Genomic DNA, 17436 nt, shown 5'->3' with positions numbered 1-17436 from the left:
AAAATTTTAAAGTTTTTAAAAAAAAGTGTAAAGATAAAAAAAAATTAAAGCAGCCTGTCCCGTTAGCTCGCGCGCAGAATACGCAAGTCGTGCCCACATATGTAAACAGTGTTCAAACCACACGTGATGTATCGTCGCGATTGTTAGAGTGACAGCAATAATTTGAGCCCTAGACCTTCTCTGTAACTCTAAAATGGTAACCTGTAGAAATATTTAAAGTGTCACCTATGGAGATTTTAAGTATCAATGTTTGTCGCCGATTCACTAGCATGCGCAATTTTGAAACATGGCATGTTTGGTATCTATTTACTTGACTTAACATTCTTTCACAATATATAAAAAAAATTGGGCTAACTTTACTATTTTCTTATTTTTTAAATAAAAAAAGGGATTTTTTTCCCAAAAGGTCGCTGCGCAAATATGGTGTGATAAAAAAATATTGCAATGATCTCCATTTTGTTCTCTAGGGTCTCTGCTAAAAAATAAAATCTCGGCTTTCGAGGGGATACCCTTTGCCCAGTTTCACACGCGGGGTCTCCAAGGGGAGATTCTGGCCAGGTGGGACGGACGACCACAATCTCTGGATCTCCAGATTTCGTTGAGTCATCGCACCAGAAGGGACCTTCTGTGGTGGCTCCAGTCCCCGGCGGTGTCGGGGGGCAAGTCCTTTCGCCCTTTCTCGTGGACAGTGATCACCACGGATGCCAGCCTGTCGGGCTGGGGTGGTGTTCTGGGCGTTCTGTCCGCCCAGGGAACTTGGTCGGAGGAGGAGTCCTTCCTTCCGATCAACATTCTGGAATTGCGAGCGATAAATCTCTGCCTTCGGCGTTGGTCGGACAGGCTGCAGGGCCGTCCGGTTCGGGTGCAGACGGACAATGCCACAGCGGTGGCCTACAACAACCACCAAGGGGGCACCAGGAGTGCCCGAGCGGCTCGGGAAGTAGCCGACATTCTATCTTGGGCCGAGACGCACGTCCCGGCGATATCTGCTGTTCACATTCCGGGGGTAGAGAACTGGCAGGCGGATTATCTGAGCCGCCAGACCCTGGACCAGGGAGAATGGTCCCTTCACCCGGATGTCTTTCTGATGTTGTGCGAGAAGTGGGGGTCCCCAGATGTGGACCTGTTCGCGTCTCGTCTGAACAACAAGGTGGAAAGGTTCGTGGCAAGGATGCACGATCCTCGGGCAGACGCCTCGGACGCGTTTGTGACGCCCTGGCATCAGTATCGTCTGTTGTATGCCTTTCCACCGATTCAGCTGTTGTCCAGGTTCCTTCGCAGGTTGGCCTCGGAACCGAAAACGGTGATTCTGGTGGCACCAGACTGGCCGGTCTTGGTCTTGGTACGCAGACCTCGTGAATCTGGCAGTCGACGCTCCGTGGCGTCTGCCTCTTCGAGAAGATCTTCTGTCTCAGGGGCCGATATTCCATCCTGCTTTACAGTCGCTGGCTTTGACGGCCTGGCTGTTGAAACCAAGATCCTGAAGGATAGGGGTCTCTCCCCTGAGGTCATTCACACTTTGATCAAGGCTAGAAAGTCCTCTTTGGGGAAGGTTTACTACCGTACTTGGAAGGCCTATTTTGCTTGGTGTGGGTCCAGGGGGTATTCCCCCTCGCTCATACTCGGTATCAAGAGTGGACCAGCGTTTGGCGTTGGCCACGATTTAGGGTCAGATTTCTGCTCTGGCCGTTCTCTTTCAACGCCCTGTGGCGTCTAATTCTTTGGTTGGCACCTTTGTTCAAGGGGTGCGGCATCTGGTCCCTCCTAGGAGGGAGCCTTTGCCTCCATGGGACTTGAATCTTGTTCTGTCCGTGTTGCAACATGCTCCCTTTGAAAAAACCAGGGAGATCTCATTGTCTATGTTGTCCAAGAAGGTCGCCTTTTTGGTGGCAATCACCTCGGCTCGTAGGGTGTCGGAGCTGGCTGCTTTGTCCTGCAGATCTCCGTATTTGGTGGTTCACTTGGATAAGGTGGTCTTGCGACCTAACCTGTCTTTCCTTCCAAAAAGGATTTCGGAATTTCACCTCAATGAGGACATTGTCTTGCCTTCGCTTTGCGCTAAGCCTAAACATCCAAAGGAAGTGGCTTTGCATTCCTTGGATGTTGTTCGGGTGATCAGGGTTTACCGGTCATCGACTGAATCCTTTCGCAAGACGGATTCTCTATTTGTCCTTCCAGAGGGGCCTCGGAAGGGCATGGCGGCGTTGGCTTCTACCATCGCCAAATGGATCAGACAGGTCATTGAACAGGCCTATGCTTTGAAGGGGAAAGTTCCCCCCATGCCTGTGAAGGCGTACGTCTTGGGCCTGTCATCATCGGGCTTCTGTGGCCCAGGTGTGTAAGGCGGCGACTTGGTCGTCCGTTCACACCTTCTCCAAGTTCTACAAAGTGGATGTTCAGGCATCGGCAGATGCTTCCTTTGGCCGCAAGGTTCTTTGTGCGGCAGTGCCTTAGGGTTCCTTGTTTTTTCTTGGACCCTTGGCTGTTGGGATGTTTTTATCCCTAGGTTATTTGTTTTCCTGGGTTTTCCTGGCTCCTGTTGAGCAAGTTTTTTCATGTTGCCCAGTTGGTTTCCTTCCTTTGGTAAGGTTCCTTTCTCTGATGTGGGTATTGCGTTGCTTTAGGCGCGGCTGCTGTTTTCCCACCCCTCATGTCTACACTGCTTTGGGACGTCCCCATTGTGACGAAAATGAAGAGGCGGCGACTGTCGGAGGACGTAAGAGAAAACTGAATTTTTGTAAAATCTTACCTGTAAAATTCCTTTCTCTGAGTCCTCCGACAGTCTCCGCCCCCGCCCCTCTTTTGGGGTTTGCTTATGTACTCTACTGCTATACTACTGAAACTGAGGTAGGAATGCAGGAGGGTATTGACTGAGGGGACCACCCCCTAGGGGTGGGGTATGCTAAAAGCTTTGATATTAACATATTCTGTTGCCTAGCTACTCCTACGGAGCAAAGGTCAATAACCCCATTGTGACGAATATGAAGAGGCGGCGACTGTCGGAGGACTCGGAGAAAGGAATTTTACAGGTAAGATTTTACAAAAATTCAGTTTTTCCAAAGACCTTGAGAGGAGATTTCCATTTGACGGGCAACAAAGCGCTCTCATGAAATGACCAAGACTGGACGCATGCCTGGCCAAGGTGTCAAAAAAATCATGGCCAGCTACAGGACCCGATAGACAAAAAAAAATGGATGTCACACTATGTAGAGCATTTGAAGCAGGGGCCACAGGGTTTCAGCCCAACATAGCGAACAGGTATCGCCAGAAACCCATCTCCGACAAGCTGGATGTATAGATCCAGTGGTCACTCCAGCCTGCCAGCTCGCCCAGACCTTAGCTCTGCACTCGGTCGGTCGCGAGATGGTCCCACTGGACGGGGACTGGCCCCGCAAGTTAAACGTCTCGCCAGGTCACACACAACCAGGTTCAGGCCCGAGTCGCAGCGTTCCTATTTTGGCCGACAGCCCCCCACTTCGGCGGAGAGGGATCCTGTCAGGAGATGGCGTCCGCCTGTGTTTCTGGTGTGGTGAGTAAATGTTTCCCCCTGGCGGATTTTGGGGTGGACGCGGGCCCCTCTCTGGGATGGTAGTACCCTCACAATACCGGGTCCCCTCTGTCCTTTCATGCACCCCCCTCTTATATCCCTTCTCCCAACCCCACCACACTGGGGGCTGTTTGTTTCTACTCCCGGGGGCTGGGACTGCGTTTTTCAGGCTGAATGGGGGGTCGGGGTGTGCCACCGGCAGCGACCAATCGTGGGGGGGGGGTGGTCTCGGTCTGTACACCCAGGGCCCACCTGCCACCTGCTGATCTATTCTGTTGTGGAGTCTGTGGGGTCCCCCTGAGGGTCCTCGGTTGCTCTGTTTGCTGCGCGGGGCCGCTTTTTTTCTTGTAGCCACATATGCTAAAGAGATCGGCGGCCATCTTGGTACTCCCCGCACAGCCATTTTGTGGTTGATTTTTCCCTAGGAATCTGTATGGGAGTTCCTGGAGGCGTTGTTTCTGTGGGTGGAGCCCCTTCCTATATCCTGGACGGTTTCTGAGCTCATTTTCTTTTGGAGAACTACTGCTGACACGTGCAGACATTCTGGGCCTGCTGCTGCATCTTGGGACAGTGAGTCTGGGGGTCTCTCTCTGCCTGGGATCTCCAGCGTGCTGCCTGACCTTCGGGGGGGGGGGGGGGTGCTGTAGTGCAGTAGGACTTTTTTTTTTTTTTTTAACATTTTCTCAACTTTTGCTGACAGATTCCCCTGGTGCAACATGGACCCTGCAGCTCATGTGTCCCCCACCTGACCCCCTCGGGAAGGCCGCAGGGCCCTCCAAATCCCAGCTGTCTACTGATGCAATTTCGGCAGTTCTGGAAGCATTTGTGTCCCGGGTGGAGGTGGTCTTTAAAGGATGAGGTGCTAAGAAATGCTCTCCGCCTACCCCTGCCTCATCTGATGTCTTAGATTCTGAGTCTGATTCATCCACCGCAGACGTGGGTCTCCCTGTCGGGTCTACTACCTCACGCCTGGTCTCTTCTGATAGTGAGTATGACATTTCTACCTCCACTGCCGCGCAAGATAAGGCGCTGGTGGACGCACTGGTTGACCCTGAAAATGGAGGATGCGGCTGCACCTGGGGTGCAGGTTACATTTGGCACTCACAAGCCATCTAGAGCGGAAAAGATTTTTCCCTTTCCCGCTTATTTTGCCAACATGCTCACAAAAGAATGGGGCAGCCCAAGACGTTTCCCTGGGTTGCCTAAGCGGATCGCTAAACGCTACCCTTTTGAGGAGTCTCTGGTAAAGAAGTGGACTGTGCCACCTAAGGTGGATCCGCCGGTCTCCAGACTGAATAAGGCTACCGGTATGCCAGTGGAGGAGTTCCCGTCCTTTAAGGACCCGGAGAATAGGAAGGCGGATTTGTTTGTGATGCCGCGCTAGACACTGCTCCCTTGTTGGGCCAACTGTCGGTTTCGGCGGTGGTTATCTGCCGTATACTTTAGCTAAAGTGTTGGTCTGCAGCTCAGACTTCCAAGAAGGCCTTGACTGATCTTCCTTTTCAAGGAGATCGCCTGTTTGGTACTACCCTGGATGACATTAAGGGTCTCACGGGGAGGAAGAGTACTTTTCTTTTACAGGGCAACAAGGGTAAGAACCCTCGTCGCAGACGGGGTCCCTCCTTTTGGCTCACAAAACGTTTTTTTCATCCCTCGGGGTCAGTCGATTAAGGCGAAGTCCTCCCAAGACTCCCTCAGTTCACACGGTGGTGGCTTCCCTACATCAGGGGAAATTCCTGGCCTCTATAGACATCAAAGATGCCTACCTTCACATCCCACCTTCAGATCTTGATCTTCAGATCCTACCTTCAGATCCTGGCACTGCTACGGCAGTGAAGGATATCGGTCCTGGTTTACCTGGACGATCTGCTTCTCCGTGCGGAGTCCCCTATGGTGCTGACAGCAAATTTGGAAATCGCCATGAGAACGCCTGACGAAGTTCGGGTGGATTCTGAACCTTTAGAAGTCTGGACTATCTGGGCCTGACTTTGGACTTGTTCTCAGCCAGGGTGTTTCTTCCATGGAAAAACTCTTGAAACTTCAGACTGCTGTTCAGCTGTTGCTGTCCAACAAATAGTCGTCCCTTCGAACCTGCATGCGAGTTCTGGGACTGAAGGTGTCGTCTTTCGTGGCGGTCGCTTTCGCTCAATTCTACGCGAGGCTCCTCTAGAGGGAAATCCTTCTCAAATGGAACAAGAATCCAAACTCCCTGGACATTCAGATTCAGCTGAGCTAGGTGACCAGAGAGTCCCTGATCTGGTGGCTTCGGCCTCCGAAGTTAAAGCAAGGAAAATCCTTCCTCCCTGTAATTGTCACCATGGATGCAAGCCTGTGGAGTAGTTCTCGGCAGGTTCTCTGCTCAAGGAGTCTGGTCCCTGGAGGAATCCAGGTTACTGATCAATGTCCTGGAGCTGAGAGCAATCAGGTATTGCCTAGTCCACTGGACAGAGCACCTGAGGGGTTGTCCAGTGCGCATTGAATCGGACAATGCCATGGCCGTGGCTTATGTCAATAACCAAGAGTGTCCTTGCGGCCTTGGAAGTGGCAGGCATTCTTCGTTGGGCAGAGCACCTTGTTCCAGCTCTCTCAAATGTTCACATTCCAGGAGTGGAAAATTGGCAGGCGAATTACCTCAGTCGACAGGCCTTGGATGCAGGGGAAAGGTCCCTCCATCCGGAGGTGTTCAGCAGTTGTACCTTTGTTGGGGCACTCCAGACATGGAACTGTTGGCGTCTTGAATCAACAGAAAGGTGCAGAGGTTTGTGGCCATCTCCCGGGACCCTCTGGTAGACGCCGCAGACACGCTGCTGGCCCCGTGGGGTCATTATCAGCTGATGTATGCATTTCCTCCTCTCAAGTTGCTCCTGAGACTTCTTCGCAGGATCAAGACGGAAGGGATTCCGGTCATTCTGATGCCTCTGGACTGGCTTCACCGTGCCCGACTAGCCGACCTGGTCAGGCTGATCATGGACGCTCCTTGGAGACTTCCTCTCAAAGAGGATCTACTGTCTCAAGGGCCAATCTTCCATCCTACTTTACGGTTGCTGGCTTAAACAGCTTGGCTGTTGAAAGCCAGGTGCTGAAGGACAGGGGGTTGTCTGCTTCAGTAAATCCCACCCTGCTTAAAGAGAGAAAAACAACCTCTAAGAAGATCTATCATCGTACGTGGAAATCCTACATTGTGTGGTGTGAGTCTCTTGGAGCTCCCCCTCTCTCTTGGTGGCACGCATCTTGGCTTTCCTTCAACGGGGAGTTGATCAAAAGTTGGCCTTGAGTACCATCAAGGGTCAGGTTTCGGCCTTGGCGATTTTTTTCTAAGGGCCCTTAGCCACCCATTCCCTGGTGTCTAATTTCATCCAGGGGGTGCGGCACCTGGTACCTCTGGTGCGACCCCCCCCCCCCCCCCGTTGCCTCCTTTGGGACCTTAAGCTGGGGCTATCAGTTCTTCAGAAGCCTCCCTTTGAGAGTATCTGGGAGATCCCACCTGCTTACTTTATCCCAGAAGTGGCTATCACTTCTGCGCGAAGGGTGTCCGAACTGGCGGCATTGTCCTGTCGTTCTCCCTATCTAGTGGTTCTTAGGGACAAAGTGATACTTCGTCCTGATCCGTTCTTCCCTCCGAAGGTGGTTTCTAGTTTTCACTAAAACGAGGACCTTGTTTTACCATCTTTGTGTCCTAAGCCCAAACATCCTAAGGAATGTGCTCTGCATACTCTAGATGTAGTTTGGGTGATCAGGGTGTACTTGACGACTACTGAGTCTTTTCGTGGGTCAGATTAACTCTTTGTACTCACGGATGGCCCAAAGAAAGGGCTGCCTGCGTCTGCTGCGACTATTTCCAGATGGATCAAACAGGCTTATTCAATTAGGGACAGGTTTCACCTTTCCCTGTTAAGGCGCATTCTACTTGGGCGCTAAGTGCTTCCTGGGCTTTTCGCCATCGGGCTTCTGTGCTTCAGGTTTGCAAGGCGGCTACCTGGTTGTCTGTTCACACCTTTACCAAATTTTATAAGGTGGATGTGCTGGCATCTGCAGATACCTCTTTTGGCCGCAAAGTTTTTCAGGCTGCTGTTTAGGGGGCTTTTTGGCCTTCCTTGAGGGTGTTTACTGTTTGTGGGGCTCATCTTGCTGTTCTGATGAGTTCCATGTTGGCTGTGTTTAGCCTTGGGGACTTGTTTTTTTTCTGCTGTTCCCAACCCTGATTTTATGGTACTGCTTTGGATGTCCCTACTGATATGCATTAGAGGACTGTGTCCATCAATGAACGATAGAGAAAACTGGATTTTTGACTAACCGTAAAAATCCTTTTCTCTTAAGTTCATTGATGGACACAGTACCCGCCCCTCTATTTTGAGTTGGGTTGGTATTGTTTTCTCTGACACTGATTTGATACAAAACTGACATCCTATGCAGGAGGAGGGAGGGTATACCCCCTGGGACTGCCCATAGGCGTAGCCAGGACTTTTTTTCTGCCTAGTTTCCTACTCCCTGTAGGGGGCAGTATAACCCTACTGATATGCATCAGAGGACTGCATCCTTCAGTGAACCTAAGAGAAAAGGATTTTACGGTAAGTCAAAAATCCAGTTTTCCTCCTTCAATGGCGAGCATTCTGCTCAAATCATTTTATCCTGCAGATAATACCCCAAGGATACAAAATAGAATTCATATCGGAACATCCAACCAAATTCAGAACCATGACGGTTCCAGCCTTCTCAAGACGAGACATACCCATGAAAACAGCAATCGGGGAATTGCTAAAGGAAAAGGTGATAACAGAGATATATCCCCATAATCACACATTGTGATTCCACTCACCTATTCCTGCGGGCAAAACCCTCCGGCAGACACCACCTAATTCTTAATCTGAAAAACATGAACAAGTCAGTATTTTTACAGGAAGTTCAAAATGGAGACAATCTTTCTGGTAAGAACATTACTCCCAGAAGCAGCTTTCCTGGTGACACTCGACTTAAAGGACGTGTACCTTCATGTCCTTATTCACCACAGCCACCAAAAGTTTGAGATTCACCATCCAAGAAGGGAGAAAAACGTGACACTTTCGATATCAAGCGCTCCCGTTTGGCATTTCCTCAGCCCCGCATATATTTACCAAGATCTTGGCGGAGGTGAAGCAAGAGCTCAGATTAGGGGGGTACTAGCCGTGCCTATCTGAACGACTTCTTAATATATGGTTATGTCCCAAAAGGAAGCCTAAGCGGGCTTACAAGAGACCAAACACTTTTTCTCTCCCAGCTGGGGTGGCAAATCCAATGCTGAGAAATCAAACACAATTTCCTCTGAGAAGGCTTCATTCCTGGGCTACGTTATCGACACAACTGCACAAAAGATCCTACTTCCAGAGCACCAGGTAGCCAAACTAAACAACATGGCAGATCAATGAAGAACCACAAAACAATGGACAAGTAGAGCATTATGTCCCTTTTTGGGGCTCATGTCTCTCTCAATTCTTGGTGGTACAGTGGGGCCAGCTTCACATGAGGACCTTAACAGTGCCACCTGTTTAACAACTGGGACGGAAACGTGAATTTATTGGAGGGAACGACTCCCATTCCCAGAGCCATAGGGAAGTCTTTAACATGGTGGACAGAAAAAGACACTCTGAAGAAAGGCAAACTATGGCTCTCGCCGACTCAAGTCCGAGTTACCACAGACACAATTGCGTCTGGATGGAGGGCTCATATAGTACAACAGGTCAGAAAAGGAAACTGGGAACCAGGAATGTCAGAAGTATCCTCCAACTTAAGGAAACTAACAGCGGTACTGAAAGCGCTATATGCGTTCCAGGAGGCAGTAGAAGGGAAGCATGTACAGATTCTATCAGACAATGTCACTACAGTGACCTACATCAACCGACAAGGGGGTACCAGACCAAGATCCCTTATGAGAACAGCACATGTACTTCTCTTATGGGTGGAGGTTCACCTATCACTGGTGGCGGTACACACAATACCCTAGCGGACCTCTTGAGCTCAACCCAGCAGAATGGGAACTGAACCAAAGAATATTTTCAATACTTGTCTCAGGCCTTCCAGAAGTTGATCTCTTAGCAAACAACAAGAAGGCGATAAAGTATTTCTCCCTATAAAGAGAGGCAGACTCACTGGGTTTAAACTCCCTGGGGTTCCCGTGGAGGTCCAATCTGGGGTAAGCCTTTCCATCCGGTACAACTGCTCCCCAGGACGATCAGAAAGATCCATACGGAGAAGGCGAGGGTGATCCTACTAGCACCCTTTTCGGCTGAAAAGGTCTTGATTTAAGGCTCTGGCAGAAGAAGATCCTTAGACTTTACCGAACCAGGACTCCCTCCTTCTGCAGTCCGGAGCATGCCATCCGCAACTTCAGACTTTCAAATTGACAGCATGGAACTTGAATGGTGCATCCTACTGAAAAAAAGGCCTGTCCGCTAAAGTAGTAGAGACGCACCTACAAAGCAGAAAACCAAAGAAAGATGTACGGGAAACCAAAAAAGAATACGCGGGAAGATCTGGAAAAAGTATTTAGCAAACATGCTGCCCAAAAAACGAGATTTGCAAGATGTGGGTACGGTACTCCCCTTCTCGAAGGAGCAGAAGCTGGCCTAGCAGTAAATACTCTCAAAGTACACGCTACGGCAGGTTTTTTTTTTTTTTTTTAGATACACCGCTTAGAACGAACGTTCTGGTCAAACGATTCTTCAAGTCCATCTCAAGGAAACGTCCGAGCGAAAACATTAATGTGGTCCCTTGGAACCTTTCCCTGGTTCTCAGGGCTCTAATTCAAGCACTTCTCGAGCCACTTTTGGAAACTTCATTGAATTACCAGACACTCAAATCAGTCTTCCTAGTCACTGTTAAGTCAGCTAGACGAGTTGGCGAACTTCAGGCCCGCGAACTTCAGGCCCTCTCCAAAGGAACCTTTTTTCACAGTCCTCCCAGACAAACTAGTCCTCGGAACAGACCTGCTGTTTCTCCCAAAAGTTGCCTCAGCATTTCACCAGTCACAAGGTCATCTTACCATCATTCTGCCAAAATCCATCCACCCAAGGAGATGAAGCGTTTGCAACTTTGGACGTTAGAAGATGCATCCTCCATTATCTGGACGCCACTAAACAGTTTAGGAAAGCTCAGAACCTTTTCGTTTTGTTGGCATTCACAAAGGGAAATCTGCATCCAAAAATTCCATAAGTAGATGAATCAGAACAGTGATTAAAAACTGCTTCTGTCGTCCAAAGAAAAGCCAGCCCACCAAACCCGAAAGCGCACTCAACGCGCTCAATTGCTGCTTCCTGGGCAGAGAAAGCCTGGCCTCAAATCTTTGGGGTCTCATGTGACTGTCCTGGAGGATGACTAGGGAAAGCTTGAGTTATTACCTGATCATTCCTTTTCCAAGGATCCTCCAGGACGGTAAACCCCCACCCCCAGCGAAGTACATATATCAGAACATTCGTATTTGACAGCAAGGCAATGTTTGTACAACTGAAGGGGCAGCCTAGGGTGGCCTTTTTAAAATTTTGTATGCTTGTGTTTCCTGCAAGAGGTGGAGCCTATCCCTCAGGTAATAACTCTAGCTTTTTTGACCATGTCTGTACCCCTCCAATGTTTGAGAGCCCTATCTATGCCCCACAACCACAGGAGAGTGGAGCTCTTGACAGTTTTTTTTTTTCTTCTTTATTTACAGAGAAAAACTATATCAAACAGTTCCATTAAATGTGACACTAAATATGTCCTCTACTTGTTAATGTGCCGATGCAATTTCCAATACGTAGGTAGGACCACTAGGAACATACTAATAGGAATAGGAGAACCCATCACAAACCTAAAAAATGGGTGTAAAAATTATAATATATCCAATTATTTAGGCAGGCACATAAAAAGGACCCCACCCTTCTTTGGTTCTGAGGCATAGATAGGGGGGCTCTCTAACATTGGAGGGGTACAATTATGGTCAAATAAGTCTGCCAGATGGAGACTCAGTGGATCTATAGGCTCCAATCTCTCCAAGGGGTTGAACAGTGATCTAGATCTTAACAGTTTTTTTACGGATTATTAAATTGTCCTAATATTTTCAATAGTTGTTACAAGGTTATTTCAGCTCTAACACCCCTTTTAGGGGGGTTCCTTAATGTGGTAGGTTTATACGTTTTTTTTTTTCTTTCCCCCGCAGTGGTTTTATTTTTATCACCATGCTGTAGTGCAGAACTACCCCGGTAAAATTTATCCTACAACATATAGTAAACAAATTCCCATTTTTTTTTTTTTTTTTTTTTTTTTTAAGGTTTCAATTTATAGGTCTTTTTCTATAATCTCCCTACACACTCCTTATGGGAGCTGAATCGGGGGTTACACTTTTGTTCTAATTATGGTATTAAATAGGTTATAGCAGGCCTCGACAAATCCCGGGCGCCAGGTCGCATTTGCGACTAGAATTAGCGACCTGGCGCCTGGGGTGCCCTGCAGGATGTGTCCTGTCCCTTTTGCGCCCCCCATCTCCTCTTCGAGTTCACGGACTTCCGCGGCGTCCAAAAATTTAGTCCCCGGCTTTTCGGCCTTCTTCTGTGAGATGAGAAGCTAGGGGAACTGGCGCCCTCTTGTGGTGGCCGGGAGTAATGCATGTTCTCAATGCCAAAGAGGAGAAGAGAGGGAATTTTTTTAAGGCTTCATCTCTCTGTCCAGTTACCTTTGCTTAAAGGTAAGTGGACAGGGAGTGTGGTTATTATTATTAATTTATTTTTTAAATGTAAAAAAAATAAATAATAATTTTTCTTTTTTTTTAATTATTAAAAAAAAAATAAAAAAATGTTTTCTTTTTTTTTTTTTTCAATTCTTATTAAAAAAAAAAAAAATAATATATATATATATATATATATATATATATATCTTTTTTTTTTTTTTTTCCTCATCGCCGTGCCACAGCCAAAGGCCCTTTCACACGGGCTGTCTGATCAGGTCCGCCTGTCAGTTTTTCAGGCAGACCTGATCGGACCGTTCTGTCTCCTCTATGGAGCAGTAATCTGCCGCCATCTGACCCTGCCCGCCAAAAACAGACGGATGGTGGTTCTATTTTCTATCCATCCCGTGGATCGGATCAGATGGCATCGGATGGAAAGAGACAGACAGCCTGTTTCCATCCAATTGCGCTATAGAGGAGAGTGGGGTTCTAGTTCTATTTATGTGTAAATTTAATATCCGTTTTATTAAATAAAGCTTGGTTGTTAGTTTAAAAAAAAAACAAAAAAAAAAACTGGCTCCTAACTTTTTTAGCTGGCTCCTAGATTTCAGGCAAATTTGTCAAGCCCTGGGTTATAGTCCCTGTGATGGTGTTCACCATCACTGGAATTTAAGGACAGATGGGTGAGGGGTTGAATTGCTTCATTTTTGTCAGCAAGGTCAATTGTTCCCTTTACCATGAGGTTTCTGAGCAGGACCTAATATGGTCATCCCAGGAAGTTCTGAGGAGCCGGACTGTCTGGGGGTGTCTCCCCATTCAACTATTGTCAGGTGGGCTAATGCTAATGACCGCACCTGTTGTCTGCTAAGGGAGGTATTGACACAGAGTAATGTGTATTCAGGGCTCGTTAGACAACCATTGTTCTGTGTCTGACTATTGTGTACATTGATTGCCCCCTGGGGCTTCTGTCTCCTTGCATTGGTCAAAGTTATCTGACCAATCACTGCTGACTCATTTTCAAGCCCTCATTTGCATTGGTCAAAGCTATCTGACCAATCCCTGTTGACTCATTTCAAGCCCTCATTTGCATGGATATTCCACTTTCTGTATAAAGTGTGCTGTGTTCTTCCAATAAATGGTCTTCCTGTTTGAACGTACATACAGCTTGCCTGGTGTTTTGTTCTAATGGATTCCGGACGGCACATAGCTGTAGTTCGGATCCCGGATCCTTGGTTGACCGAACCATCAGACGTTGCGATCGGCAAGCTGACTTACTAGAAACAAAGGAGTGTCGGGAGAGCGGACAGAGCGAGCAAGGGTCTCGTCACAGTCCCCCCCCCCCCCCCCCCCAATTTGATAAAACTAATTTCAGGATTTCAATGGAGGGTGTACCATCATCATTTTACCACCTGATGGCAGTGGTGATTATTACACTGCTCAAAAAATGAAAGGAACACTTTTTTTTAATCAGAGTATAGCATCATGTCAAACTACTGGGCTATTGATCTGGTCAGTTAGGTAGCAGAGGGGGTTGTTAATCATTATCAGCTGCTTTGGCATTAATTAAATTAACAGGTGCACTAGATGGGCAACAATGGAGCGACCTCCAAAACAGGAATGATTTTACAGGTGGAGGCTATTACTCTAGGAGATCTGGATAGGGTTGTAGAAGGACCGGTTTCTGCTCCTTTGTGCAAGGAGGAACAGGATGAGCACTGCCAGAGCCCTACAAAATGACTGGTGTGAATGCCTCTGACCAAACAATCAGAAACAGACTTCATGAGGGTGGCCTGAGGTCCTGATGTCCTCTAGTGGGCCCTGTGCTCACTGCCTGGCACCGTGGAGCTCGATTGCCATTGAACACCAGAAATCGCAGGTTCGCCACTGGTGCCTTGTGCTTTTCACAGATGAGGACAGGTTCACCCTGAACACATGTGACAGATGTGAAAGGGTCTAGAGAAGCCATGGAAAATGTTGTGCTGCCTGTAAATTCATTTAGCATGACCAGTTTGGTGGTGGGTCAGTGATGGTCTGGGAGGCATATCTATGGAGGAACACACAGACCTCTACAGGATAGACAGGGGCACCCTGACTGTCATTAGTTATCGGGATGAAATCCTCAGACCCATTGTCAGACCCTACACTGGTGGAATGGGTCCTGGGTTCCTCCTGGTGCACGACAATGCCCGGCCTCATGTGGCGAGATTATGCAGCCAGTTCCTTGAGGATAAAGGCATTAATACCAATGAATGGCCCTAATGCTTGCCTGACCTAAATCCAATAGAACACCTCTGGGACATTGTTTTGGTCTATCTGACGCCCCCAGGTTGCACTTCAGTCTGTTCTGGAGCTCAGCGATGCCCTGGTCCAGATCTGGGAGGAAATACCCCAGGATCTATATAGATGGACAGCTTAACCACGTTACCTTTTCATTTATGTTATTCATGAGTTTATAGGGCATATATGTGAGCATCATTCACTATCGGTAAGTGCTGTTTTTCACATTTTATTTATGTATGTGAGCGCCATCTTTACATTTTTTTATTCTGTAAAATTAGTTTTTACCATGATAAAATCTCGAAGGGCAACTTTTTAAAATATTTTTTTGTTTTTAATTCCCTCAGGGAGAACCTTCCAAGTCGTTTCAAGTTTAAGGAATATTGTCCCATGGTGTTTAGAAATTTAAGAGAGAGGTTTGCGATCGATGATCAGGATTACCAGGTACATGGGTAGGAATATTAATGATTGTTTGCTTTTGGATACCTTCTATAAGTATTCTTTCTCTTAATGTGTTATTTCTGACTGTTTCATTTTCAGAACTCTTTGACACGCAGTGCTCCTGTAAACAGTGAAAACCAGGGACGGTTTGGATGTCGATTTCTCACTTCATTTGACCGGAGGTTTATTATAAAGACGATATCTGGTGAAGATGTTGCTGAGATGCACAATATTCTGAAGAAATACCATCAGGTAGCTGCTTTTGTTGAACTTTTTTGGGGGAGATCTGACTGCTTTAATCCCACAGTCAGTCCTATTATTTTGAAAAAAGCGAAACCGGGATAATGTTATTTTGTGGTAGTGTTCCACATATACCCATGGCATGTGTGAGCAATATATCATTTCAGTGACAACTTTGTGAAAAAAAAAATTTAAATTTTTTTTTTTCTTTTTGTCTTTTTTTTTTCAAAAACTTGTGACAAAAAATTAAATCTTTCATGGGCTTAACAGGCAGGGAGGGCGGGGTTGTACTGCACCTCAAGAAATGTGATAGGCAGTCAGAAGGTAAAAAGGAGTAAATTTTAGCCTTTATGACAAAATTTGAGTTTATTGGATATTTTTTAAAACAAAAAGTAAAAAATAACAGCTTTTTTTCTTTTATATCGCAAAATAATAAAATCCCGCTGGTGATCAAATACCACCAAAAGAATGCCCTATTTGTGTGAAAAAAGTACATGCAGTGCATGACTGCGCAATTACCAGTTAAAGTAGCGCAGTGCCAAATCGCAAAAAAAGACCTGGTCAGGGAGGGGTGGTGAACCTTCTGGAGGTCAAGTGGTTAATGAACACTACTTTGAGTGCAGGTTTCATGCAATGCAACACCAACAAGAACAACCCTTTTATGTCACTACATCACACATTTTTTTCATCGGTTTTAGTGGCTTTGTTTTACAAAGTACCTCAGCCAAATTCTCAGTATTAAAAAACTTTGCCATTTATTGCATAAAGTTTATATAGAACGACACCTCTGCTTGGATAATTAAGACACTGTATATCGCCATTATATATTTTTTCTTTTTTGCATGTAAGCAAGAATTCAACATGCAAGTGTGGTGTTCCTACTGTTAATATCCAAGCTTTTCATATCCTTCAATCATGGTTGTGTTTTTTTTTTTTTTTTTAAGACTATTGGTATGTGGCAGCTCTGGAGGCTGAATTTGCTCTGTCTGCCTAGTTCTAGGAATACACTGCTAGAGCCTCTTTTTGTCAAAGGAGATAATAATGGGATCCATATGTCTCTAGATTCTGAACCTTTGACTCTAGTTTCTTTATCTTAATCAAAAGACATCTGCCCAAAATGCAAAAGTAGGGGCACTTTGCATCTCGGGCTGTGATCAACCTGTCCCTTGTGACATTCACTACATCTCAAAGATACACATGACTCTTAGAGCCCATTCACATTAGCGCGACTTGTCAGGCGACTTGTCAGTCTGACAAGTCGCGGTCCATTGATTAGCACAGGACCCGTTCTAATAGGAGCGACACAAGTCGCTCCAACTTAGAAAAAGGGTCCTGTACTACTTTGGGGCGACCTCGGAGCGACTTGCATAGACTTCCATTATGTGAAGTCTCTGCAAGTCGCGGTGCACAGCAGTGCACGCGACTTCACAGGTTGCCCCCCAAAGTCGTGTCGCGCTAGTCTGAATGGGCTCTTAAGACTCCCATGTTTTATTGCTCTTGTGAAAGTGAGACCCAGCTGCACACTCTCCATTTGCAGGCAGTATAGAGGAATTTGAGAGCTTTTTGACATGGTGTTTTTTTTTTTTTTTTTTATATCCTATTTTAATAAATAATGACCTGCACAATTTGGTGTGCTCTCGTCTTTATTGTATTTTAAAAGAAAAAAGTAAAGTGGGAATGGAACTGAAGGAGGGTATGCTTTGGACCCCTTGACAGGTAAAGGAGGTTTTGGATTAGATGATGGCACTAGCAGCAGGGTGAGAGAAGTAGGGTCCATACTAATAAGCTTTCAGAAAGGTTGTGCATTAGACATTTTTTTCATTGATCCTAAAATAGTGACTTTTCTTTTATTTCTTTTATAACAGTTTATAGTGGAGTGTCATGGTAACACTCTGCTTCCTCAGTTCCTTGGCATGTACCGGCTAACAGTTGATGGGGTTGAGACCTACATGGTTGTCACAAGGAATGTGTTCAGCCACCGTCTTGGGGTTCACCGCAAATATGACTTAAAGGTATAGTGCCACTATGTAATTACTACCTCCTTTGTGCAGGAAGTATTGTGGCCCTCTAATCTTTTTATTTTTTTCCATTTTGTTCCAGGGTTCTACTGTGTGCAGAGAAGCCAGTGACAAGGAAAAGGTAGGTTTCAGTGGTTATTTATCTAAGGTGTACTATGCAGTGGCTCTCTTTTAACTCTGGCAGAACGCTCTGTTCTGTAGTAATCACTACTCTGTAAATACATTCTATAGCCAGTTTCCTATCA

The 17436-nt window shown here is 46.7% G+C and overlaps 1 protein-coding gene across 2 annotated transcripts in view; it reads left to right on the top strand.

The window, feature by feature from the left end:
* Nucleotides 1–17436, top strand: part of LOC309567307 (phosphatidylinositol 5-phosphate 4-kinase type-2 beta) — a 176666-nt gene that overhangs the window by 68779 nt on the left and 90451 nt on the right. For both annotated transcript variants that reach the window (XM_082272717.1, XM_082272716.1), the window contains exons 3-6: nt 14840–14936; nt 15033–15185; nt 17039–17185; nt 17274–17312. In XM_082272717.1, coding sequence (XP_082128843.1) covers nt 14840–14936; nt 15033–15185; nt 17039–17185; nt 17274–17312 — 436 coding nt within the window. The remainder of the gene's footprint in view (nt 1–14839; nt 14937–15032; nt 15186–17038; nt 17186–17273; nt 17313–17436) is intronic.

The sequence above is a fragment of the Pelophylax lessonae genome, assembly GCF_965119305.1.
Source record: "Pelophylax lessonae genome assembly, chromosome: 11".
Lineage (NCBI taxonomy): Eukaryota > Metazoa > Chordata > Amphibia > Anura > Ranidae > Pelophylax > Pelophylax lessonae.
This window is presented reverse-complemented; position numbering and strand designations above follow the sequence as displayed.